At 38.0% G+C, this 25,559-nt stretch overlaps 1 protein-coding gene across 6 annotated transcripts in view; it reads left to right on the forward strand.

Moving 5' to 3' along the window:
• CCNY (cyclin Y) overlaps positions 1-25,559 on the forward strand; it is a 110,951-nt gene that overhangs the window by 52,855 nt on the left and 32,537 nt on the right. For 2 of the 6 annotated variants that reach the window (XM_072329517.1, XM_072329520.1), the window contains 2 exons: positions 11,657-11,731; positions 17,540-17,574. In XM_072329517.1, the coding sequence (XP_072185618.1) occupies positions 11,657-11,731; positions 17,540-17,574 (110 nt within the window). Of the gene's footprint in view, positions 1-11,655; positions 11,732-16,430; positions 16,510-17,539; positions 17,575-25,559 lie in introns of those variants that run through there. The other 4 variants (XM_072329518.1, XM_072329521.1, XM_072329519.1 and 1 more) reach the window with 4 other exon arrangements.

Consider the following 25,559-nt stretch of genomic DNA (forward strand, 5'->3'; position numbering starts at 1 on the left):
GTCCTGAGTAGAATGACTCACTGTATTTAATTTCTATTGGCAATTCAGACCATCAGAACAGAAAATTTCACATGTGCTTAGCGATTGCTTAAACATTTAATCTATGGAATGACTAAATGTGTTCTTGATAGGAGAACACGTTGTTAATGCTGTTAGTGTTCTTCCCTGTCAGTTGATTCCCTCAGTAGTTTGTCTTGGAGGAGACTTGATGCAGTCATTCTGATTAGTATGCTGCATTAGGAATTATCTTTCCTGCTTTAGCATATTGTGCTGTTTGGGTGTTTTTTTAATTATTTTCTTTTGTCATAGCAACTCTGAAGGCAATCTTGTAGACTGACACGAGGCAGTGTTAACTGATGGTTGTTATTTCTGTGTATCTAGCAGAGGGTTTGAACGCAGTCTTAAGTTGTGCTTGTGTGGGTATATGTAATGAACATTTGAAATTGTTGAGCTACATGAGGCAAAAAAATAACTCCAAAGAATTAAACTCAGTGAGTTAAATTAATATTTCTTTGCCAGACAGTAATGTGTAATGTTAGCCCAAAGCTGTTACATTGCATGGAGTCTGGCATTTACATGCATCTTTCTGGTAGCCTTGGTACATGGAATATTCCCATAATATGGAATAAGCTACTGCTTATTTATAAGAGCAGATGTGAATTATTAGAAGCAGGCTATAAAAATCTGTTGCCACGTTTCTGAAGCACTTAATTTTATGTATTGAATTAGTTCCCATATCTTTTGTTGAGAAATATGCCAGGAAGTATATAGGGAGTCTTAAATATTCTATCCCTGACGTGTCTGAGAAACAGCAGAGACCACATTGTTCGATGATGAGACTTCAGATTGAATAATTCAGTTGAAAGTGACCTACAAAGATCATAAAGTCAAAATGCCACTTAGCACTCTAGACAGCTTCACAGGTCAGTGGGTTTTCTGAAAAAAGAGTCCAGCTATCGAGCCAAGCTTAATGTCTACTTACAGTTTTGAGAAAAGGCTTGGAAGATCAAGAATTTGATAAGTAGCCACTAGAAAGATGCAGTTCCAAAAATGCATGCCTTATTGACTAGATGAATAGCTCTGACTTAAGTATCTATTAAGATATCAAATAAGGTATTAAGATTGGATGAGGTAGTGTTTCTGTGGTCACTGTGTGCTCTTCTGGCTGGCTGGCTATCTAGTCCGAATCCTGCAATCTAATTGCGGGGGAGTGAAGGAAGCAGAAAGTGGCATCAGGATTTTACTGCACTGACTTAGTTTGAATCCTTCACCTGTAATGAGAATACCTGTACCTGCCTGAACCTTTTTTCAGTACTGTACACAATTTAGCTTTGCATGTGTTCTCTGCATCCTATCTTTGGGTTACAGTTTCATAGTGCCCTTTGCTCTTCTGACCAATAGCATAGATATCCCTGTTCTGATCTTGATCTGATAGAATTTTATCTGCCTGAATGGCTGCATTACTTGTGGCTGATCAGGTCAGCCTCAAGACTTGAGTATTTTATGCAATGCCTGTTTTCTTGTGAATGAGAGAAAAACAGACAGGAAGATGCCTTTATCCTTACTTTGACTTGCCAAGAGCTTCTGTTAAGAGACCTGAAACCAATTACTGCTCAAAAACCAATATCCCAGGCATTAAGCTAATATGATTTGGGGAATAGATAGATGTTTGGGATAGGTACAAAAAATTTTGTATTATTTATTTGAAAGTAAATGTATGAGACTTTCAAAGCTATTTGTATATTCAGAGTAATAAGGTAAGTTGTAGTGAAGATGAAAGACAATGTTTTAAGTCATTATAAATTCACAGCAAATAATACAGTGTCAGTATACTGTTTTTCTTAATCACTCTGTGCGGACAATTGTACAACATACGAAGTTGTCAGAGGTCGCTTATCCAAGATCGGCACTTAATGATCCTATGCTGACTCTTCTGAGAGCAAATATCAGTAAGAAGTATTTTAATTAAAGATCTGCAGTTGGTTTCTTCAAATTTTAACACGTCATTCCCCATCTTCTCACTCCTTTTTCTTTATCAGGTGTTACTGGAGATGTGGATGTGAGTCAGGTTAACGCTTTTTTTGTGGACAGGTGAAATACCTGGAGATTAGAGATCTTCAGTTTTGACGGGCTTATAGTGGCTTGAGTCCTGGCAACACTTACTTGTCTTCGCCTCAAGTGGGATACATTTTGAGTGAGCTGTATTGTATTTGTTTTGCAATAGGACTTTATGGGGGCTGAACTCCCTGGGCTGAGGGACTGCACCAAAGCTTATTCTTCTAGCTGTGTTCATAGGCATTTGTAGTGATGGGAGATTTTTAAGTTAAGGTCGCTTCTCACATATAACTGGGAAACGACATGTAGTATGAAAAATAATGCTGTGTCTTGGTAGCAGGGTAATTTGGTTGCCATGTGAATATAAATCTGCAGGGGGAAAAGTTGAAAGCCTGCTATTGTAGTTTCTCGAGCATCCTGTGGTGTTTCTCAGAAAAGACTGAAAATTACGTTTTTTGCATATTAAAAAAGCAGCTGCTGCCCTTGAAATCACAGACATAACCTTACAAGTGCATTATAATACATTTGCACTAAATTTTCTGAGAAACCAGAGTAGATTATTAATGTTCACTGATTACCTGTCTGCTGTCTGATAAAGGCTTTAACTTCAGATCACAGCTTAATAGCAAACCAAAAGGAAAAATACAGGAGACATCCTGAAAAGATGACATTTTCTCCAGTAATTTATTAAAGTTGTTTCTATAAGGGAATGAGGAAAGTGAGCTCTACCAGTTCTGATCTGCTTTGAGGGCTCTGCAGAAAATGCATCACTATTATGAAGTTTTTTGTTTTTGTTTTTGTTTTTGTTTTTGTTTTCCCATATGAAGAGCTGAGATACAGCTAAAAATCTCAGGGCCTAATTTGTAGAATATAACACACTGTCAAGGTCGTTCCATTTCTTAACGCTGTTACGGCAATAGGAATACTTTTAGAAATGGTGAAACAAATACACCTTGATGCAGATCTGCAGATGATGCTTCAGTCTAAAATTAAAGCTTACAATGCCAGCTCACCTGTAGGATGATGGTGATGACAATTATGCTCCTTTCTATTGATCTGTGTCCTCAAGTAAAATTGGTTTGCTTTACTGTAGGTTAACCCAACACTTCTATGGACTGATATTGTGTGTTTGATTCTGTGGCAAATAATTCTAAAATCTATATTAAATTTATGGAGAGGTTGGCTAGAATCACAGACAGCTTTACCTGTGGCATGCATGACTTGATATCTTGCATATACCTGGCAATACTGCTTGAATATTTTGAAACTGCAAGTAAGAAGATTTGATATGGCAACAGCTGGTGTCATTTGTCACATGTAATGACACTGTGGTTACACCTGCACAAGGTTTCCATGTATAATTTAAAATGATTTACTTTATGTTAAATAAGAGTGTACAGTAATGTAATTTTTCTGAAATACTTGTGAGAGGAGAACAAATATTTTTACATTATTTTTAATTTTTAATATAAAAATATATATTTTTAAAGAAGATTTTCTCAACTGTGTAAATTCTGTCCTGTCTGCCTTTAGATCTTATATATCGGACAAAGAAAATTCTTTTTAGTGTGGTGTATACATGATGTAAAAAATACATCAGGGAAAAATCATTTTGAGTGTTAAGTGTCACTGGGGCATTAGATAAATACATTGATTTCAGTTTAAGGTTAATAAGAAAGCAGTTTTGTTCACTTTGCTGCTGTGTGTCCCTCAGGCTTCAGGTGGTGCATGAGTGACATGGACAAAAGCAGGCACTAGTTATAATGTCATAAAACCCACCCAAAACACATAGCAAAGCAGCAGAGGTTGTGACATTCCGCCATGCTATGTAAGAATGTTACATGGTATGGCGAGACACAAACCTGTCTTTTAATGGGATACCTTCTGATATGGTTACAGCATGGGTTCTGTGGAATTTAATGCTGGAGGGTTTTTAAAAGGGAAGGTAGAATTGATGAACTTTTGAATACTGCCTTTTCAAGTGGTGTTTAGTAACAAAATAGGAAAATCAGAAGTGAGCATACGCAGCTTACGTCAATGAAAGTGGGCATCGTTTCTGTTCTAAATGTAAGGAGACACTAACAAAGAAAATTACATACCACTTTGTGTCTGATGATGCATCTTGCTGTTGAGAATCGTCTTATTGGGAGAGACCCCAGTGAAGGGAAATACAAATATTGAAAAATAATACAATAATAAAACTAATTGATTAAAAAACTTGCTTGGCTTTTTTTGTGAAAAGTCATATATGTGATTTTCCTTCTAGAACAGAAAATAAACACAGCTGCGTCCCTAAGAACTGTCCAGTACTGTAACTTGACTGACTGGTCTGGAAAAGCTATACAGAAACAAGTGTTATTTGCAACAGACAGCTCTTTTTGTTCAAGAATTGTGTTTCCCTTTAAGTCTGAGATCACAGCAGAACCTGGGACAGAGTAACTGTGTTATTGGAACTTGCTGAGAACTGTGCCTGTTGTTTCCTTGGAGTGATAGGCAGAGAATACAGTGGCTCCAGGGTAGCAAAGATTATAGCCAAGTTTTTCCAGCCATCTAGCCAAATCTGAAGGAGTTTGCTCTTCCAGCCAACTGCCTCCTGAGAGCTTTCCAATTTTGAACTTTCTTTTCTTCTCTTCTCACAGTCATTGTGACAGGGCACTGCTATGTCATCATTAGCATTCTTTCTCACAAGAATTCTGCAGTGAAAAGGCATTTTTTTTAGAGGTGACTTAGCTGCTTCCACTAGATGTAAAGTAGTCTAATGTATTGATAAGTCTTGTAGGCCTGCTTTTGCTGCAGTCACATTATGTTTGAATGACATAAGCTGAAACTTACATGTAGTGAGTGGAATTCATATCTTTGAAGTTGTAGTGTAAAAGCAGATGCAGCTACTGTTATTGCCCAGTGAAGTCAGGGAGAGCAGTACAGCCCTGTTTTGGCTTAGAAGCTGTGAAAACTTATGAGCAGAAAGCATCCCATGTTATTTTATTTGTAGTACTTGTTGCGTTCAATGTTTGAGAGATATATCTCAAATGAACATGCAGAAGTCACAAATGGAAGAAAGTTTTAGTACTGGCTTAGTCATATGGCTTTCCAAATGTATTCTGGCTCCCTAACATAAATCATGATGTTATAAAATGAAAATAGTGTGCGTGGTGAAAAGTTGCTTTCTGGAGTTGTTTCCCTTCTTTCTCTTGCTTTTAAAGTAATTTGTAGGGTTACTCTGCTTCATTTGACTGGAGGCAGGTGATGGAAATGTTCTAAGCTGAGGTACCCATTTAGCTCTTCCCAGCTTCTAGAGGAATTAATTTTTATTCAAAGCATTTGTTTAAGGGAGTATTTGCATTACTATACATCTAAATGGCGAATGGCTGTTACAGAGGGGAACAGACCACCACAGCCCCTTTGCTGTGCTGTCTTCAAGCTCCTGAGGCTTATTCAAACATTGCTCTCACTGTTGTCCTTTAAGTTCTTGATGAACACTCTGCAGTGGTTTTATTGCTTTCCAGCCACCAGGCTGGACCAGGGAGTTGCTCTGTTATGTCGTGTTGTGGGTCTAGAAAAGCTGGCAAGGAGGTTGATTAATTTGTGTAGGACCAGCTCAGCTGCAGGTTCCTCTCTGGCCCCTGGCATGTCTCCTCTTTTCTTTTCCTGAAGTCTATTTATGAAATGGACAAGCGAATGTTCTTGTATGAAGAAATGTGGATTGAAGTTAATATGTGACAGTCTTCCCTTTAACTCCTTTAACTGCAGTGGTGTTTTTGTGGTGGCATTGATAGCCTTCCCATCTTAAAGGGAAGAAGTAATTTCTGCAGATTATTTCAGAACTACTGACGTATAAAACAAATGTTTTTGCTCAGTTTAGATATTAGATCATCATTGAATCAGCATCGGAATGTTGGCAGTATAAACTTACCTGACTTTCCTCATTTAAAAGAAAGGACATAACTTTTTTTTTTTTTTTTGTTAGAATAAACCCATTTTCAGGCCTGCTCTCTGTTCTGCAGCCCACAAACACTATTACAAAGCAGGAACAGTGTTGGTTTTTCCTGTTTGTGTAACAGCAGGAGCTTTGATGTGTGTTACACAGAGGTTAGTTGTTACAGTACCCATCCTTTGGCCTCTTGTGGCGAGTGTTTCTATCTCATTACACTCCTGATATGGAAGAAGAAAAGCTTTTTTTACTGTTAAACTTTTACCACAGACAACGTCATCCCTTTCTTTTCTGTTTTTAACTTGCATAATGTATTCTAACAACACATCTTAAAATGCAAATCTTCCTGAAGTAAGAATTGCAGTTTTAGAAAGCTTGCTGTGGTTTGCTAGGATCTCGTGCTTGGTAATTTAAACACTTGTTTGTCTTAAGATGAATTTAAGCTAGAGGCCCCTGGGATCTTCTGGTCTGACCTACATAAATCATAAGAGAGGAACTTGCATCTAGCTATTATTAAATGAGCCTAAGTACACATGCAAGACTGGAGCCTAAAAATGTTTTTTGGAAGTAGTGTTCTAGAAAGGGAAAACATCAAAATCTGTTGAGTTCTTTAGGGGTGGAACTTCAGTGATTAATTAACCTTCTTTTTCTTTTCTTCCAAATTCTTAATTATGATCTTTCTGCTTCACCTTCCACTGCTTTTCTTCTGTTGTGTGCTAGATTGGAGAGAATTTTCTGTATTTATTCTTCTCCCACTGTGGATGTACTTGTGAACTGCAGAAAATTCCTGGATTTCCTCTTTGATCACTTAAACAGCTTGAACTCCACAAGGCTTTTATTTTAAGGCACTTTCTACCAGTCATTCTTGGAGGTCTCTTCTATGCTCATCTGAAAGTTTTCCTTTATCCTTTTGAAATGTGCAAACTGAAGCTGTATCCAGTGTTTGTCATTTCAGTAATGCTTTTTAAGACCTTGTGTATAGATAAAAAATCCTTCCTGGGCTTTAGTCCAGTTCTGAAACTGAACTGTTTTATGGTTCACTTCTTTTTATGGCCATATTTGAATGCAGCTACTGTGGCTTCAGGGATGAAGTTTCTCACAGTGCCCAGTGAGAATCTCAATGTGATCTTCTGATTATTGTCTTAAACTTCAGATTGAGTTATAGTTGAAATCTACCTTTTGTTCTTGGAGGGACTGAGGATTTATTTGATGAACTGTTATTTTGGCATGACACTAAAAAGGAAAGAGAATGCAATCTTAAGTTTATTTTGTATGTATTTGTAACTCTCGTCTTACCCAAATACTCAAAATTTGTACAAAGTGCTTTTAGGCATGTGATCCCTTTGCTGAAGTGCTTTCGAGTCTGACTTTTATTTGGCTAAGCAAAATTAGGCATGATTTAAGTATGTGTGTGTATATATATATAATGATAAAGGCATTTTGTATACATTTTCACGTAAAGGACATATATGATATAAACATAAAAATATAAAAAATAAATGATATATATGTAAAATAAGCATGTATTTATATATATATATATGTATCTATGCAGGTATCTTTATTTCTATTATAGGTAAGGATGCATGCATGTGTATATGTGTATGCATACATGTGTATATGTGTATGCATACACGTATATATTGACATTCATCTTTAGTTTATAATACTATAGACCTACTGGTAGTCAGGAGTTGCTTTATTTGTGGATTTCCTATATTTTGCATTTAGTGCAACTGGAACAAAATATTCCAAAATGATGAGGTGTCCCTTGCGGACAAAAACATGGTATTGGGTTGAATAGGTTTCAGGAATCTTCTGGCATGCAGTTAACTTCTTACTGTGATCTTCAATGACTTCAGTATTCAGAACAGGTATTTAAACAGAGTAGAATGTGATTTTGTTCCTAACATTTTCCCATATTTAATTGGCTTTATTAAGTAACTCATGGAAATAGATGTTATCATCAGTAAAGCCTTTACCAGTGTTTCATCACTTTCATATCGTGTGTCTACACTTAGTTATCACTTCAATAGAATTAACATTAATAATGTATTATATTTGTATTTATTACTAATGGTAACTATTATAGCAATGCCTTATTTTAAGACACTGCATTGCTCCATAAATTGTTGTGTCAATTGTTACTTGTCCTGTCATTCTTTAATTTAGTAAAACCCCACAGAAACTCTGAACCCAAAGGATCTGTAATTAAGCGGTATGTCTGTTAATCAGAAACCAGTATTCTCTGGAAAAAAACAAAACCTATAGTGAAAGACTTTGGATTTGGACTATGTTTGAGACTCTTTATTTTTCTTAAAGCATTTTGGAATGTAGGATAACTGCTAGAAAAATATCCACTTCAAATCTTTCCTTTGTAAGGCTATGATGAGTCATAGAGCAGACTGCTGGTAACGGATAAAATTTTTGTACACATTTCAATAATTGAAATTCTGGCTCTCGCTTCCCTCTCTAACAGTTGAATACTGTCTGTGTGAGTTTGCATCTCTTTTTAACATCAGTTATTCCATTACAAAGTGGGTAAAGCATTCATATTGTGGCTGTTTTAATTTTCAGATGCTAGAAAGTGCAACTGGTATCACTAAAGCAATGTGACTGTAGGATGGAGGTAGCTTCTTGATGGCTAATGCCCTTAGGCATTGTGTTAGTAACTTCAGATTTGTGTGTAATATTTGATCTCTATCTCTTATAACACTATTTCTAATTGCAGACATGTAACAATTTGATCCCACATTGAAAAGGGCAATTATTTCCAAACTGTACAGTAAATTTCAGTCTCTGGAAACTGAAATCTTTCTTGTGTCTCATGGAACCGTATCCTTTTTAATCTCTCCATGTGGCAGCTGCAATGATTTGGAATGCTGTGGTGCTATCAGCACCTGTAGAGTGCTCAGATTTACCTCAAGCTTTTCTGTGAGGAGTGGGGAGTGATGAGGTTGCAGGTACATACCACACAGCCTGCTTTCTCCTGCCTACAGAAACCTAGGAGTAAGTGCTGCGCCATTCCTCACAGTGAGTGGGGACTCTTAGCAGTGCTTTTCTTCTTAAGGTCACCTTGTGCTGGGTGACCAGCCCTGGCAGGCTTTGCTGCTCACCTACCCATGTCATTCACTTCTAATTTTGGTGATGGCAGTCTGAAAAAAAAGAGACAAACAAGACGTGTTTGGCTGCTGATTGGAGGGAGGGGATGGCAGAAGGGGCACTGACAGAAGAGGACGTGCACTTTGAGGGGTTTGGAGCATATAGTCTAAGGCAGGTGGGGTGGGAAGGAGCCCAGGCAGCTGCCTCTCCAGGCCACTTCCAAATCCATGCTCTGGCCTCTGCAGCTGCTGAGTTTGGATCTTGCTAGCCTTCTTTCAACTCCTGCCAGAAAACAGCTTGTGCTTTTTAAAAAAGACTTCAAGTCCTCCATTGTTCCACTTCTTTCGCATAATAGTCTTTTACAACACGGGAATCTGAAATAGTTGTGATTTTGACTGCAAGATGTGGCAATTGCTTTCCTTTCTTTTCAGCCCTGCAAGCAGACTGTAAGCCTGTTCCAGGCTGTTATTACTCCCCAAGCAGACAATTTTCTAGGCATGAAGGAAAGCTCATCGTTTTGGGGACAGTGTTTTGACAGTTGAGTTCAGTTGCATTTTATCAGTCCTGTTTTGTTAGCTGAAATTGCCTTGCTTGTACTTTAAAAGATTTTACAGAAAAACTGTCTGCAGTGGTTTTTGTTTTCTTGGTTTTTTGGTTTTTTTTAATGCACTTTATGGTAATGAATTGTGCTGTTTGATAAAAATGAAGAGGACGATAGAAGGCAATGTATTTTGCTGTTTTAAAACACTGATTATGATTATTCTTTATGTAATGATTTACATCTTGAATTCAGTTTAATGGAAAAAAAAATATCCTGAAATGAAAAGCAGTCTTCAGTAACACTGTCTACCACAATGGGTATTTTTTTTCTTCTTCCCCACATCTAAATAAGATGCAGAAAGTAACAAGAAAATGTTCTTTCTATTTGACAGTCCTTTCCAATCAGAACTTTCAGTAGTAAGGTGACCTACCTAAAATCTCCTCTAGGCTTGGCTAGCAATTGTGCTTTCTCAGAGAATCAAAATGACTTTTTCTGGAATTTGTATTGTATTTATCCTTTGTGGCTTGGATAACAGTAATAAGCCTCTTTTCTAACTGAAGAATTGTTCATTTGTATTCCTGATTTCTTCTATTAAGTAGGAGGTCCATTACTTGCCCCAGAAGTGGTCTCCAAATACCAGCAGCATGTCAGGATGCTTAACAAGGCAGTGATGAAAGAAGATAAAGGGTCTGGAGCACACAACTTATGGGGAGAGGTTGAGGTCCCAGGGTGTGCTCAGCGCAGAGCAGAGGAGCTGAGGGGAGGCCTGATGGTGGCGGCAGCAGCGCTGAGCTCTGCTCTGTGTGACAGTGACAAGGCCTGAGGGAATGGCATAGAGCTGTGCCAGGGGAGGGGCAGCTGGGGATCAGGGGATGGTTCTGCACCAGAGGGCGGTGGACATGGAATGGGCTGCACAGGGCTGTGGGCATGGCCCCAAGTGCCAGTGTTCAGAAAACTTTTGAACAGCTCTCTCAGACGAAGGGTGTTTGACTTTGGGTGACTCTTTATGGAGTGAGGTTGGACAGGATGATCCTTATGGGACCCTCCCAACTCAGGGTATTCTATGACTCTGCAATCTTATGGGTTTCAGATGCAGGGAGGCAAAGAGGAAACCAAGAGATCACAAATGCCAGAAAGGACAGATAGAAGATAATTTTTTTAGAGAGAAATGATCAGGAGAAAAATGTGGGAAGGCCTAGTAGAATTATAAATGGAAGGGGAATGAAAAATGGAGCATGGTTGATGGATGGTGAAGTAAGAGAGAAAGTTGCAGATGAGAGAACTTGACCCTTGGGCAGAAGTATTTCTTTTGTTGTTGTTTTTGTAAGACTTGACGCTTAATTCTCTGTTCTGAGTTGTCACAGATGGAGGGGAGTGAGAAATTTAGAAAGCCTGAGTTAGTTACCAAAGACAAGCTTATCAGTGCTTGTATGTAGTGTTGCGTAAAAGCCTCTATCAAGTTGAAAGGAATGTATCTGTAGAGATCAAGAGGAATATAGGAGAATTCATGTTGTACTCATGTGGGGAGTGCAAGAAAAATTCAGCTTCAACAACTGCTTATTTAATCACATCTAATTATGGAAACCTATCTGATGAATATTTACTTTAGAATACTTCATTCTTCTATAATTACATACAACAAGCTGTGTTCCTCTGCTTAGCAGTGGCTTCAGGGTATGGAGAAGGAAACTAACTAATGGAAAATAGATAATTCTTGACTTGTTATATACAGACTTCCCAAGCTGCTTTATCTATTTTTATCCGAAAGCAAAATAGCCCTTAAAAGCAAAGACTAATCCCAAGGCTGTGTTGATGCAAACAATTTGCATGCCAAAGCAACTACTGGTGTGAAAAAGGGTAAAAAACAAAAACAACAAAAAAAGAAACTAATCTTCAACATTGATTTCATTTTACAGTAGCTGCTTAAGTGTGTAATCTTGGTCTTATAAAAAAGAAAATATAAGAAAATCTGAGTATGCTTAAATGTTAAATGTTTAACATGCTATTTTTTCTTTGTTTCTTTCCAGATCTGAACATGGAATTCAACCCATCAGACCATCCACGGGCCAGTACGATATTTCTCAGTAAATCTCAAACAGATGGTAGGTTACTGAACTTATTGCTGTATTTATTATTGCAGTTATCTCTAAACTCTTTGTTAGAATGCATGTGGTAGCTAATGAATAAAATATTCCCCTCCCACCAAAAAAGAGGCTTTCATAGGCGCTGTATTAGAGTTCAAAGAAGCCAAATTAATTATTATTTTGTCAGAGTTAATAGTAGAAGGTCATGTTGAAATTGTAAGTTCCAGTTTGTCACAGATAAAGTTGAATATAATCAAAAATATTTTCCCTAAGTGCAAAATTTTCTGTGCAGCCATGTTTTTTTGGTTTGTTTTTCTTCTAAATCTCTGAACAGAAGGCCAACGTTCTGAGAAATGCAATTTTTTAGTATTTTACTGAAAAAACACCTGTTTGCATTATCTAAGAAGACCATCCAGAGTTTCCTCTGCTATAGCTGATATGTGGATGAGTTCAGTACTAGATTTTAATAACTAAACAACTCACCTCCCACTCAACGGTTCTGTCTTTTTCTCTCATGGATTTGAAATAATCATATATTTGTCTGGAGTTTTTGGGGTTTTAATTGTCAACAAGATGATCACTCTGGAACTACGTCTGTTAAGCAGGCTTCTTGATAGATGTAGCAGAACAGAAGCCATTTACTCTGGAACTTTTATTCCCTGCTGGACATGTATGACATGTTCTTTTAGAAGTAGATGAGAATAATTGTTGCAAAAGGCATTATTTTCTACCAAGACTTTCAAAGCATTTCCTACGTTGTAATTCTGAGTGTATGGATTCTTTGTCCTTCTTTCTGTTACTTATAAATGTCATTTTTGATTTACATAGTAAATTACAGTGTCAAGCACATCACTTAGAAATATATTTTGTGCTAATTTTTGAGCTTGACTAGTGCAAAGAGACTGCATTTAGGTTCTGATTGAAGGGTTGATTACTTGAGTACTTTTGCCCTTCAGACTGTCCTGCATTCAGTTCTGATTCTGTCAGTGGCTTACAGTGTGTTTTTTGATGTGATGTGCCATTCTGGTCTGGTTTGGTAATCTATAAAATGAATATGATAACAGTTCCATAGTATACTGTGTTGTCAAGACTGATGTTTATTTTTATGGAGTTTTGAGACTGTGCAGTCCCTTGTGGATACTACCTGTTTCTCATTAAATTTTGTTGGAGGAAAAAAAGGCCAAAATTCAGTTGTAACAAATGAAATTTTGATCACACCTGATAATTGCTCTTCACTGCAATACTAGTGATAAATCTATTGCAGTACAGAGTTAACTGCACAGATTTTTAAATGACTGTGTACACCAGGATTGTCCAACCTTTTGGCTTCCCTGGGCCACACTGATTGAAGAGAAATTACCTTGGGCCGCGTGTAACTTCGGGAATATGGTTAACGTGTATAAATAACATCTTGTTTTTATATATATGCTTCACTGAAACATTAAAAAAATGAGGGCAACGAAACTATAAAACTGGTGGGTTGAACATGTATGGTTTACACCCAATCTAGAGTTGGTGTCTGAAACCTTATTCTAATGTAAGTGATACAAAGAACTCTACATAATTTTTTGAGTGAGAAAAGTGAATTTATATAACTTCTAAAACAAGGTTTTAAGATCTGTTTGGCTATTCGTAGTGATAAAAATCCAAAGGCTTGTACAAAAGAAAAAGGTTTTGTGAATATTTATCTGCTGATGTATTGCCAAGAACCATCCCATTATGATGGTGTGTTGCCCCACTAGAAGCATTTTGCTGTACTTTGGGCCTGTTGTGGCAATAAGTGAACTGTTAAGACTTATCATACTGTTCAGGGATATTGCCTAATACCAAATGCATTAGAATGCATGTAAGGGGAAAATATAAGGTGTTTTTTTGTTTGTTTGTTTGTTTGTTTTGTTTGTTTTTTGAGGTATGTAGAATTGTATTCTGGCAGCCTGCTGTGCAGCCAAAGAGATCTCCTAGGTCTAAAGTCAGTGTAGAAGGGGAGAGCTGCACTGGTAATGATGAAAACACCTAATTGGGGCATGTAGCTACCACTTTCCATTATTATACAGTGTTGGGTTGACAAACCTTCCTGTAGTTAACTGTAAATGGAAGTATTTTTATCATCAGGAACTAAAGGTGTTTAAAATTTATATTTTAGAGAGCTGAGACATATTTGGACTTCAGGTTTTGTCCAGGATCTGGCTGTGGCTCTTGGGTGTTCGTTATGTATTTGTATAGTGGGAAAGGGCCAAGTTCATTACTACATGGAAGAGTGACTTGGCAGCATCACCTTCAGGCAGCTCCACATCTGGCTTTCCAGTAACCCATGTCTGGCTTTCTAGTAATGCTGTGCTCTTACAGCGTCATTGGTGATCTTGTGGTCTTAGCAGGGGAGCTGCTCTTTGAGCTGTTTGTGAGCAACATGTAAGTGAAGAGCAACAGGCTAACTACAATAAATATAATGAAACAGCGTGAAGCATCTTTGGATGCTACATGGTCAGAATTTTTCACTGTTCTGTGTGACTTAAATGCCAGCATCTAGATCTGTATTGTCTCTCATAGTCAGTAGTTTCAGTGTACCCCTAATTACCTGAGAATTCGATAACTCCAAAGAATAAATCGAAGGCACAATAGATATTTATTTGATATGTAACTAAAATAGCATTTCTATATGTTTCCAATGCATTATGGGAGTTCTCCAGGTGCTTAGTCTTACATGAGAGTTCTCCCTACATGGGTAGACAATAGAGGATGTCACCTTTCATACCTTTATCCTATTTGAATGCCTTATGCCAGTTCTTGCTTGGTGAATTTGGCCTGTAAAAGGATGAGCTAGGTAACTAAAATGCCCTGCACTATTCAGAACCTGCTGGTGGTTAAGCTGGGATTTCCAAGCCTCAGTGCTACAATAGCATAATTTCCTTTCTTTACAATAGCAAGAGCACAATTGTTTTTCCATGGTGCTGGTAATGATCTTTCCTACAAGTGGGTTACAGCTCTTCTCTTTTCCTAACTTACATTAAGTTTTACATGTGGAGTTCATTGGTTAAATTTTTTGCAATGCAAATGTAACAATTGGCTTTAGACAAAGCACATTTTGAAACCATATTTATTTGAATTTGGATAGATGTGAATTAGGGTGCATTTTATTTTTATTAACTAGGGTAAGTTTCCTGTTTCTCAGACAAGACAAAATGGTCTGCAAACAAAATGTAAGAAATCTTCATTGACATAATCCTCAGTGATTTTGTCCTCCTTGCTGATATGGGTAACATTAAGGTTTCCTATAGAAATTACACGAGTGAGATTTATGTTACAGCTCAATGAAAAATGCATACGTGATTATTCACACACATACATGTATGCATACGTGTGCATTTCCTCACTCCTTTTTATTCCAGGATAATATGTTTTCATACTCTAGCAAAAGTTCGTCAATAACAATAGGAAGTGCCTGAAGGAATGAGAAATGAGGAAAATTAAGAACATTTGGCAGCATCTCAGATATCAGTCTTGACTTGAAGAATTCCATTCCAATTTTCAAGTGTTAAAAATGTTAGAAGATACAAGTTTCTTCATTTAGTTGTTTAAACTGTGACTATAAATCTGTTCAGCTTCGTTTCATCCAAAACCCATTGCTGAAAGTCAAAAGCCCAGAGTTGCAGTTCATGCTTCAAAATGATGGTTAATTATAAAGCTACAGCCTGCCGTCTGCTGAAGTGAGCACTGCAAAATATCTCTACACTCACTGGAGCCAAAGAGCAGAGACTTACCTCTTTACAATAGTTCCAGTGTAAGGCTGGCAGAAACAACTTTCTGCTTCTTGCAGTAATTGTCAGTACTTTGTCTAAAGGGAGGGTTGTGAGCACAAAAGAAAGCAGTTGTGACAAAATGAGTTTCTACTATGCTGCATTTCCCATTGGTATATGTTCTGGTAAGAGTTGAGCTTCAGGCTGTGATAGAATGGTCCAGAAGCATGAAGGCACAGCTGCTTTCTTGTAGTCCCTCACTGGACAGTGAAAGCTAATGAAATTTCTATTATATGTGAAAAAGAAGGGAAAGAGTCAAGGTGGTGCTTGGAAAACTGTGTGGCACAAATTGATGTTTGAACAGGGCGAAGTGCAAGGTGTGTATAAATGCATGGTATATTTTTCTGGAGATTGGAAATAGCTGTAAGAGCTGCAAGTGACATTCTTGCTTTGGTATACAATAGTACTCATAGGGAATAGAGTAGTGTAATGGGTACAAGTAAAAATACAGAAGATAAAGTCTGAGACAGAGGAAAAAGAGGTATTTAAAAATGAGATTTGGAGTTTACGTGCAGACTGTGTTTGTTGGGTTTTGTCCATAATAATTTTGTTTGAGGGGTAATTGAGATTGTTGTCAGTTAAATATTTAACTGTGTTTGAAATGTCACAGTTAATAGCTGTTAATTTTCACTTATGTACTCTATTAGCTTTACATGCAACTTATCAGAATTGTTTATTGCCTGTATATTGCAATATGCAATGCTTGACAAATAATTTCTCTATTCTTAGAAGTACCAACTATCATTTTGTTGTTTCCCTTTAGATTACTTATGTCTTTTTCTGGTTGTAAATGCGGTGTATGGAACTTCAGTGTAGCTCAGTGTTTTAGTAGGATTTCAAGCAGTTTAACTATTTACTCAACAACCTGAATTCTCCTGCTGTTCCTGTTTTATTCTGTCTCCTATACAATGTCCATAACTGTGGATCTGAGCATGTACTAAGTGACATGGCTAACATCTGTCATGTGTGATTCTCCTTTCTGCTCCCTGGGAGGAAAATTATGTAAGGATTTTTTCAAGTATTTTATTACTTTGTTTTTGTTTTATGTCTGCATTAAACAATTATTTCACAGTATCCACATGTACAGCCTTGTTTATGTTAGATTGCTTGCTTTTAAAAAATAAATGAGTCACAAGTAATGGCTTCTCATCCAACAGGGAATGGACAGGCTATCCCACCATTGCAAACACTCTTATTTTGCTAAGTGCATTGGGTTGCATAGCTTTCAAATCATAGTGCACCGAAGTGCATTTAATCATCTACAGCATGAAACCATTATTACTTTAATCCTGCAGTTTGATTTATGTATTAGTTGCCTCCAAACTCGTATCCTAAATGCTTTGGTATTTTCATGGGAAGGGAGCTCCACAGGCTCTACGGGGTGAGTTAATTTGGAAAGTGATGAAAAATTTACATAGAATGTATTTCATCAACTGTAATAAACATTTGCCTGATGTTAAGACTGTACATGTTCCTTTGTTGCTGCTGTTTACTGAGTATTTTGACTGCTCACTCTGGCCTTGACTTGCAACCCTTGCTTGTGATGACTAGTTCTACTCGCCAACTTTCATTGTTACATCTGACCTGAGTAGCAGCTTCAGGCTTACACCTTACCATTAGAGAAGGCAGTGGTATAATGCAAATATGTTTTCAAAGCACTTTGAGGTATCTTGCATGAAGGTATTCCTGATGCAGGGTATCTGCAGAGATCTCTGGTGAAGGATGACTGATCCATTGCTGACTTGGACTGTAGCTTGCTGCTATTAACCTTCCCATGTGTACCAATGCCTAGTGAATACCCAAATGGATGAGAATTTCAATCCATCACCACACTAGTGAGCGTAAATGCCTTTAAACATACAAATACATGTTTATTCCGTATTCGGTATATAAGTATACATGGTTAGTGCAAGAGCAATGACAATGTCATACGTAGATAGCCTCCTGTTCTTTTTATTATAAATGGTATGTAAGAAGCTTAATCAGGAAAAATAGTCATGTAATATTTCTATCATATTTTGTGTTTTTGCAGTGAGAGAAAAACGCAAGAGTCTCTATATAAACCACGTAAGTGAAAATGCCTCGCTATGCAGCTTTCTCCTTGTTGTCTATATTATACAGTAAATAAGAGTTTTTACATATGATTTCCATACTGGTGAGAGGATGCTGATGCTTCAGAAGTCTGCTCTGCATCAGGATCCAGAAGCATAGGTCACAGCTACTGAGATAGTGGAATGGATCTGTTGTTCTGAGGTAGTGCTGTGCTCATAACCAGCGTGTGCAGGCAGCTGCTAGCTGGAATGAAGAGCTGCAGACACTGGTATGGTTTTTCAAAATTAATCCAAAACAAAAGTCACAAAACGTTAAACTGCATTTGTATGTAAGCTTGCTGTTGTCAGAGAGTCTGTGGCATTCCATTTTTACACAGAAGTCTTGAAATGCCCAACCATTGCTGATGCAATGTATATGTGTATTTGTTATGTGGTATGTGCTCAGTGTGAACATGGAGTTTTGGTACGCTTATGTACCCTGGGCATTTTTCAGTTTAGTTCTCCTGTGTTTGAACTGAATTCCCAGTGAAGCTGAGAGCAAATCTCCCATATTGAACTTTGGGTACAGGATCAGGGTCTTTCCCCTCCTAGCATCATTTGCACTACCAAAGCATCTGGAACCAGCAGGTCCAAATGTTAAGCCTTATGCTGAAGTACCCAGAGTCATACCCCAGTGAAGTGGAGGAAGGAAAGAAATTATTGTTTCTCAAATGATTTTTGTCTTTAGGGTGAAATGGGGTGAAGTTCACAATTTTTTTATTTATTTATTTTTTTTTTTCCTATCTGAAATTATAATCCATAATTTCACAAGCCATTTTTAAACTGGTACAGCTGCTGAAAGAGTGGGATTTGGTTTATAGCTCTCCTCTCCTCTTGTGCTGGTGCTGATGCTTGCGTGGCTGTGGCTAACCTGGTTTAGGGTATAAGTAGATTCAGCATAGCTACAAGCAAAAATGTATTTGTTCCTCAATGTGATTTACATCAGTGCTTGCACCCACACAAAGAGAGGGTGGCAAAGAGGCTGAAATGAGCAGCTGAGTGGGGTGACAAAGCGGGATAGCTTCATGTCTGTACACAACAGGTTTGTGCTCATTTAGTGTTTCTGAAACTATGGCCTCGCTTTAAAAGCAAGCTGAAGTTTTCACAGTTTCCCAAGATTTTGAGAAAGTCATGAGTTACTATGAAGTTTGTATGGTCTGCACAGTTGGCTGCACCAGATCAGCAGATACTGTCTGCTTCCCACTTCTATTCCTCTCCGAAACATTTCTACTGTTTACAGTGCATGTGAGAGTAGTTAGTATTATAATAGTATTGTTATGAAATAGTAGAGTCAATGTGCTATAAATGTAATAATGTATATTCAGTCATTTCCAGCAGGCTTTTTAGCCTTAAACTTGGAGTCTTGAATGCAAAAATATACGGTCACTGCAAATCAGGGTATTAAGAGTGTCTGTGACAAGCCACCTCACCATGTGGGTGACATTCTTATGTGTCCCAGTATCTTTTCATGCCATGCAGAAGGTATGTTCTGCACTAGAAAAGACTGAGGCTGGATTTCTGTGGCTGGTTGAACAGAGGTAACTCACAAATTCTGCTATGAGCGCACTGTTGCGAATTCTGATACAAAATGTTTTTAGGCAGGGTTAGGTTTGTTACAGGAAGGGGAAGGATGATCACGCCACTAAGGAATTGCATTGTAGGCATCTGGACGCAACAGCTCATGCATTTGATACCCTAGGGAATATACCTTTTCCTTTTTTCCTTTTTTTAAGTATTATTTAAAGCACTAACTAAGCTTGTAGTGATATAAACTTCTCTCAATCTGATTTATTACTAAAATCTGACTTCTTTGTACTTATAAAGTACCTCTTCTGAATTACAAAGCTGATAAAATAAAGAAAAAATCAGTCTTATGAAGCTGAAGTTTTTCCTATAGTTTGGTGTGTGTGTCCATACACATTAGTGACGTTCTTAGCCAATATCCAAAGATAAGCCATATTTTCAAGTGTGGCCTGTGATATTTAATTTGTTAACATCTTAAGTGAGATATGGTTGACTATAGCACACCTGTAGGTAATAATTCAGCGCCTCTGAAGTATTTGATATGCTAAAGCTGACGTATAAACTGCTGGTCATTTTTGAAGTGGTTTCTGTGGCCTTCTGTATACAGCCAGGAGTCCTGTTGGGTTTGTAGGATGCCAGTAGCCACTAGTTCCTAGACTACCTTGGTTGAAGAAATCTGAGGAAATAGTTAGATTCAGCAAATGTATATGATAAGTCATGGGGTGAATGAATTTACAATATGCTCTATTGGTTGGCTATTTCTTCTTCACACTTTTTCTATGTATGTTAAGGTCATTTCTAACCGGAGCTGTTGCTGCTCATCTGTTTCCTTCAATGCAGTGTCTGCATCTTTGCTCTTAAGGTAGCAAGCTGGAGGAGATATGTTTTGGAGTGTTGTTTTCTTTCTATAAGAGCTCCTCGCCATAACTTAGCACTCTTTTCTTTTGTCTTTTTTCCATAATATCATCTTTTCTTTTGAGTTTCTAGGTCTGTGTATATTTATTCCCTTTTTTGTCAAATAACCAGGAATATTTAATTTAATTTTATTTTATTTTTATCCTGTTGTGCAGTATATTATTTTGTAGGAAAAGCTGAATATCTCCCAAGCACAATCAATGTGGGTAGCAAGAGAAATATCAGTAAATATTGTACTTTTTAAACTGCCTGTCTAGGTCTGTATAGCAGCAGGTGAGAATGGTACCTTACACAAATATAGTTTCAAAGCATTAACTGGGAGAAATGGAAAATAAGTAAAAACTGACTCTTTGGTTGTATGTAACAGTGACATTTTCTGGAATAATCTTGTGGAAGCTTCCAGAAATCTGTTGAAGTGTTAACTGTGCTCTTGTTTTTCCTGTTATATTATTCTTTTAAAAATTCATTTTCTCACTGTGATCAAGCCATTTTCCTTTCTTGCTTGCTCTTGTTTGCAGCTTATTTTCATTGGCTGGATAGTTCCCTTTTATCCCCAAACAAACAGTGGGCTCCTGCTTAGATTTACTGTGCTTTGCCACAGGCTGGCAGTTTCCAAGCCTCAGCTTCACCTTGTCAGTAGGTGTGATGGGAGAAGATAGCAGCTGTTCTTTTTGGGTGGGGAAGTACTGAACGCAGGGCTGACAGGTGCCGTGGTGAAGCCGTCATCTCTCTGTTTTCCCCCAGAGTCTGGGGGGATGACAGCTTTAGGATGGTGTTGAAGCCTTTGCACAACTGCAGTGCTCATCTTCCATAGGGGCTGAAAGTGAGGGAGTTACCCACCGACAGCCTATCTGACGTGCTTGCTTTCTTCCAGCCTATTTTAATTTCTGAGCAGCTGTAGCACATTACTTTCCCATTGAACTGGCAGCTGTTGTACTTTGTTATACCTTTGGTGCTTCTTCAGTGTGAGCTTGTCTTTTATTTTTTTCAGTCTGCTTAGTAAGGCTGCTGAGGGGGATGGAGATGCAGTCTGAGACAGAGGCGTTTCCTTTCTTAGTGAGAAGATTGCATCGGTATCTGTGCCTGGACATGGAAAGCAAACAGGAAGATACACGTTGTGCTTTTAGTGGGGGAGGGTGGAGAAAGATGGATGTTTTATTGTTACTTGCAGAAACTAGGCTTTTTTGTACTGCATGGTTTTATTTTGCAGGATCAGGGCAGGAAAAGGTTGTTTTCTTTGTAAAGATTTTTAAATCTTCCCATTCAGACAAGATGAAAAATGATTTTATTTTATTTTTTCCCCCTGATGAACTTTCTTTTCCTTGACTGTATATGCTTTTATAATCTAATTGGTGTTTATTAACAGTAACATGCAGTGAAAATGTGGGAGCATATGTGTATAGACCACAGTTTTTTTGGCAGTTGGGGAAGAAGCTCCTGGGTATTAGTCATGAAAACTGTCCCTATGAGTGGTCCCCTGCGATTTCTGGCCAGGGAAGCATCTTCCTACAGGCAGACCTGCTGGTGGGGCTTGCAGGGAACAGAGGGGCCCTGTGGTATAAGCACTGTGGCACAAGCACTTTCTGTGAACCTCTCTGCATGCTTGAAATGAGATGTGTTTATTTGCTACTGTGTAGCCCCCAAATTTTCCTGTCAGAATGGATCAAGAGGCTGTTCTGTTTCCTTTTTGTGAGACTACCATGTGTACAACTGGTGATCAGATACTTTCAGCTAGTGATTGTGAGAGTAAATATGGTACATACTGAAATGGGAACGCAGTCTGAGAAGGTACTTTAATCCATGAAAAATACAGAATCACAGAATTTTTCAGGTTGGAAAAGACCTAGGAGATCATCTAGTCCAACCATTACCAATACTTCCCAGCTAAACCGTATTCCTCAATGCAACATCCAAACGCTTCTTTGAACCTCCCCTGTCACAGCTTGAAACCATTCCCTCTAGTTCTATCACTGTCTACACGAGAGAAAAGGCCAATCCCCAGCTCACCACAACCTCCCTTCAGGAAGTTATAGAGAGCTATAAGGTCTCCCCTGAGCCTTCTCTTCTCCAGGCTGAACAAAGCACAGCATAAAATATGAGATTAAGTTTGCATTACGTGGACTGCCTGAGGCTGGCTATTGAAACGTTTATTATTGCTGGCCAAATTCTTGAAGATATTTTAATTAACATTCCTTACTCAAATAAAAGAACAAGATAAACTGGAAGGTAGATTAGAGGCTTCTCAGGTGCTCTTGCAGCTCTCCTGCAGACTGCTTAATCTGGTCTTTGCTCCTCTCCATTGCAAGATCACAGATCAGCAGCACCAGAGGCACCGGCACCCTTCTAGGCTGTCTGGTCCATCTGGCAGGTTCACTGTACCAATGCCATTCCTTACAAACACTGTTCAGGATGCTTTTTAAGGCTTTCCTGTAAGTTAGAATCCTCAAGTTCTGTCTGTCTTGGCTGAATTGAAATGTTTTGTGGTTTGTTTTTTTTCTTTTCCTAATATCTTTCAGCTGTATTCTTTTATGTCCACTAAGGTGAAGGCTTTATAACTACTCCTGTCAGCCTCAAGGCAGTAAATTCTATAAAGTAGGGGAAGAGGCAAAGGCAAATTTTAAGGTGGGGTGAGAACACGGGAAAATTAGTTTACAAGATGACTGTGTAGTAGTTGCTTCACTGGGAGCCTGGTAAAGTCCCTCTGGTCGAATTACACAACACCAGCAATATGTAAATATAAGCCTTTGAGCTACTTTTAATTTCACATGAATATTTAATCTCTTCATGGTGCTTTACCTATGTTTTATTGAGGTCTGTGTGTGCTACAGAAGAATTTACTAGAGCCCTCCTGGAGCTCAGTGGGACCTAATGCAGCTTTCTGTATTAGATGAGAGCAAGGACAAGCTTAGAGATTTTGAAATAACTACAAGTAGGGATGTAGCCAAAGGCATCAGTTTTGAATATTACCAAAACACTGATGAGACAAACCAACTGAGAACAAGGCTGGATCATGCCATAGACTGGTTAGATAGAGTAGATATTATGTAAGCGTAGTTGGTCTGGATTTCATTTCAATTTTTATTGTAGATTTTGGCAGCGAAGTGTAAGCATACATTAGTGTTTACTTTTGTTCAGGTAAATATACTGTACTCTAGCCACTTAATATAGATAGTTGTGTTGTAGCAAAACAATATGCAAGATAAAAGTAAATGCAGAGTTTTGCAGAGCAGTGCACAGCTTGATTGATTTTGGAGGCCCTTTGTTGACCTATAAAGTTGTGTTCCTTCTCTGAAAGATTTTGTCATTACTAAATCATACCCTGAGGCAACAGAAGATCCCTGAGTTCAGAACCTCCCTTTTCTGCCAGGAGCAGTCTTGCTTGCTGTTGTAATCTGTCCTGTGTATACCTTTCTATGACACTTCTGCCAAGTTATGTTTTGGCCAGTCTCTGCTGCCTTGAAGCTGCTGAACATGTCTCTGCACATGGGCGCAAGATGGCCTCAGATTTTCCATGGAAGTGATGTGTTTTCACAGCACCTTCTGAAACTTCTAAGCAAAGGCACCTGGTTTGATAGAAGAGAGAATACCAATATTGAGGCAGAAGCTGGAAGTTATCTTTTGATGAACAAGTGGAAAAATGTACTGAAAATGACTGAAGTTGCTCTGCTGAACTGGAAACTGACTCAAGGCAGCTCTGGAGTAAGAGCTGGAAAACTTCATTAGAGGAGTGCTGTGCCCAAGTGACAAATGCTGCTGAGCGTCAGGGCAGAGTGCCATACTACGGCTGCTAAATAGCATCCAGGACAGAACTGGCGTGTACCAATTCTGGACAATTCTGTGTAAGGTCTATTTCTACCCAAGAGCACCCTAAGATGACCATGTTTATAAAAAAAAAAAAAAAAAAAAAAAAAAAAGGAAACTTCCCCATCCTCTGCAAATTTAACATCAGCATGAATTAAAATGAATCCTGAGAGGCAGTCATCCTCTCATTTATATTCAGCGTGAATTAGTTAGGAATTCCTTGTGATTTCTGTCATAACAGGTATGTAGAAACATTTTGGCACAGCTTGTATGGTTATGACTTAGTTTCTCTGCCCTTTTTCCAAGAAAACCAAATATCAGGCAAACTAAGTCTCTCTATTACCGATAAGATGCATTTTATGTAAGATTCAAATAAATCATACTGTTGAAACATCTTAAATACAAATCACAACCATGATTTGAGAAGTTGGAAGGTGTCACAGTGGAACTGGGGAAAAAGTTAAGAAGTGATGTTTCCTTACGAGCTGTGCATGGATGCCTAGCTGCTGTTTTTAAGAGCTAGACACCTGTAACTAATGGAAGCACACCGGATCTTGACCTCTTACAGCTTGTTCTGTTGCGCATGCAAAAGCTTAGCAGGTTAGAAAGGATTTTCTTCATTATACCACTTCTCCTGTAAAGAAAGAAATTCCACAATATAATAAGTATTATGTTGTCGCCGTAGTCTTCATGTCATTATTTTTAATGAACTTCTTTGACTGAAATGAGAAAACAATGACTGCTTCTGGAGTCAAGACCTGTGAATCCTTTCTCATAGAAGAGATCACAAAATGATAGAAAATCTGTCCAGACTTCATTTCAAGAGGCTTTCAGCCTGAAGTCATATCCTAGAGCAAAGTGAGTCCCGCACCATATTTTGTTTCATCACATCTCCGTCGCTGACAGTGGTAAAGATTCTATTGTTGTTCAAGTCATTCAAGGTAGAACTTTGCTATTCCTGCCATTAAAAAAGATTATTATTATTTTTTTATTTTTTTTTATTTTTTTTTGGCATTACCTCCTCTCAACATTGCAGGTCCATTCTTAATTTTCCCTACTTCAATATACATCTGCTCTTTCTCATGCCTTTATCAATGGTCATGGAGAAAAATGATCCAACTCCCTTCAAAATGACATGGAATAAGTGTTGCAGCTTTGTTCTTTAAGAAGACTTGTCCAGTCGTTCCTTCTAAATCTAACAGTTCAAATGTCTGAATCTTGCTGTTCTTTCCCCCAGAATTATCCTTCATGATCAAATCAATTCATCTTTCTTGAAATATAGTAGTCAAAACTGGACGTAATATCCCATCTGAGCAGACTCTATCCCCTTGTACGTAAGGTAGCTCTATTTATAAGTCCCGAATGATATTTTACTTTTTTTATTTTTTTTAACAAGAGTGTATTTGTTGTCCTGTGGTCTGCACATCCTTTCTGATGAAAGGCTCAACTGTTGTTCGCCATATTATATTTAGACAGATGGTTCTTCTCTGAAGTGTATAGCCTTGCATCTGTTCTTCATAGATGTCAGGGTTGTGTTTTTGTGCAGACCACTTCCCAGGCTTGTCAGGATTGTTCTGGTATTATAACTTTGCTTTCTAATACATATTTTGTTCTCCAAGTGAATGCCATCTGTAAATTTAATAAAGAATGATTCGATTCTATTATCAAAGTTACTGCTCATTATTTAATACTGAGTAGGCAAGACCTCTGTGGATTCACTCC

Source organism: Excalfactoria chinensis, chromosome 2 (genome assembly GCF_039878825.1).
Source record: "Excalfactoria chinensis isolate bCotChi1 chromosome 2, bCotChi1.hap2, whole genome shotgun sequence".
NCBI classification, from domain to species: Eukaryota; Metazoa; Chordata; class Aves; order Galliformes; family Phasianidae; genus Excalfactoria; species Excalfactoria chinensis.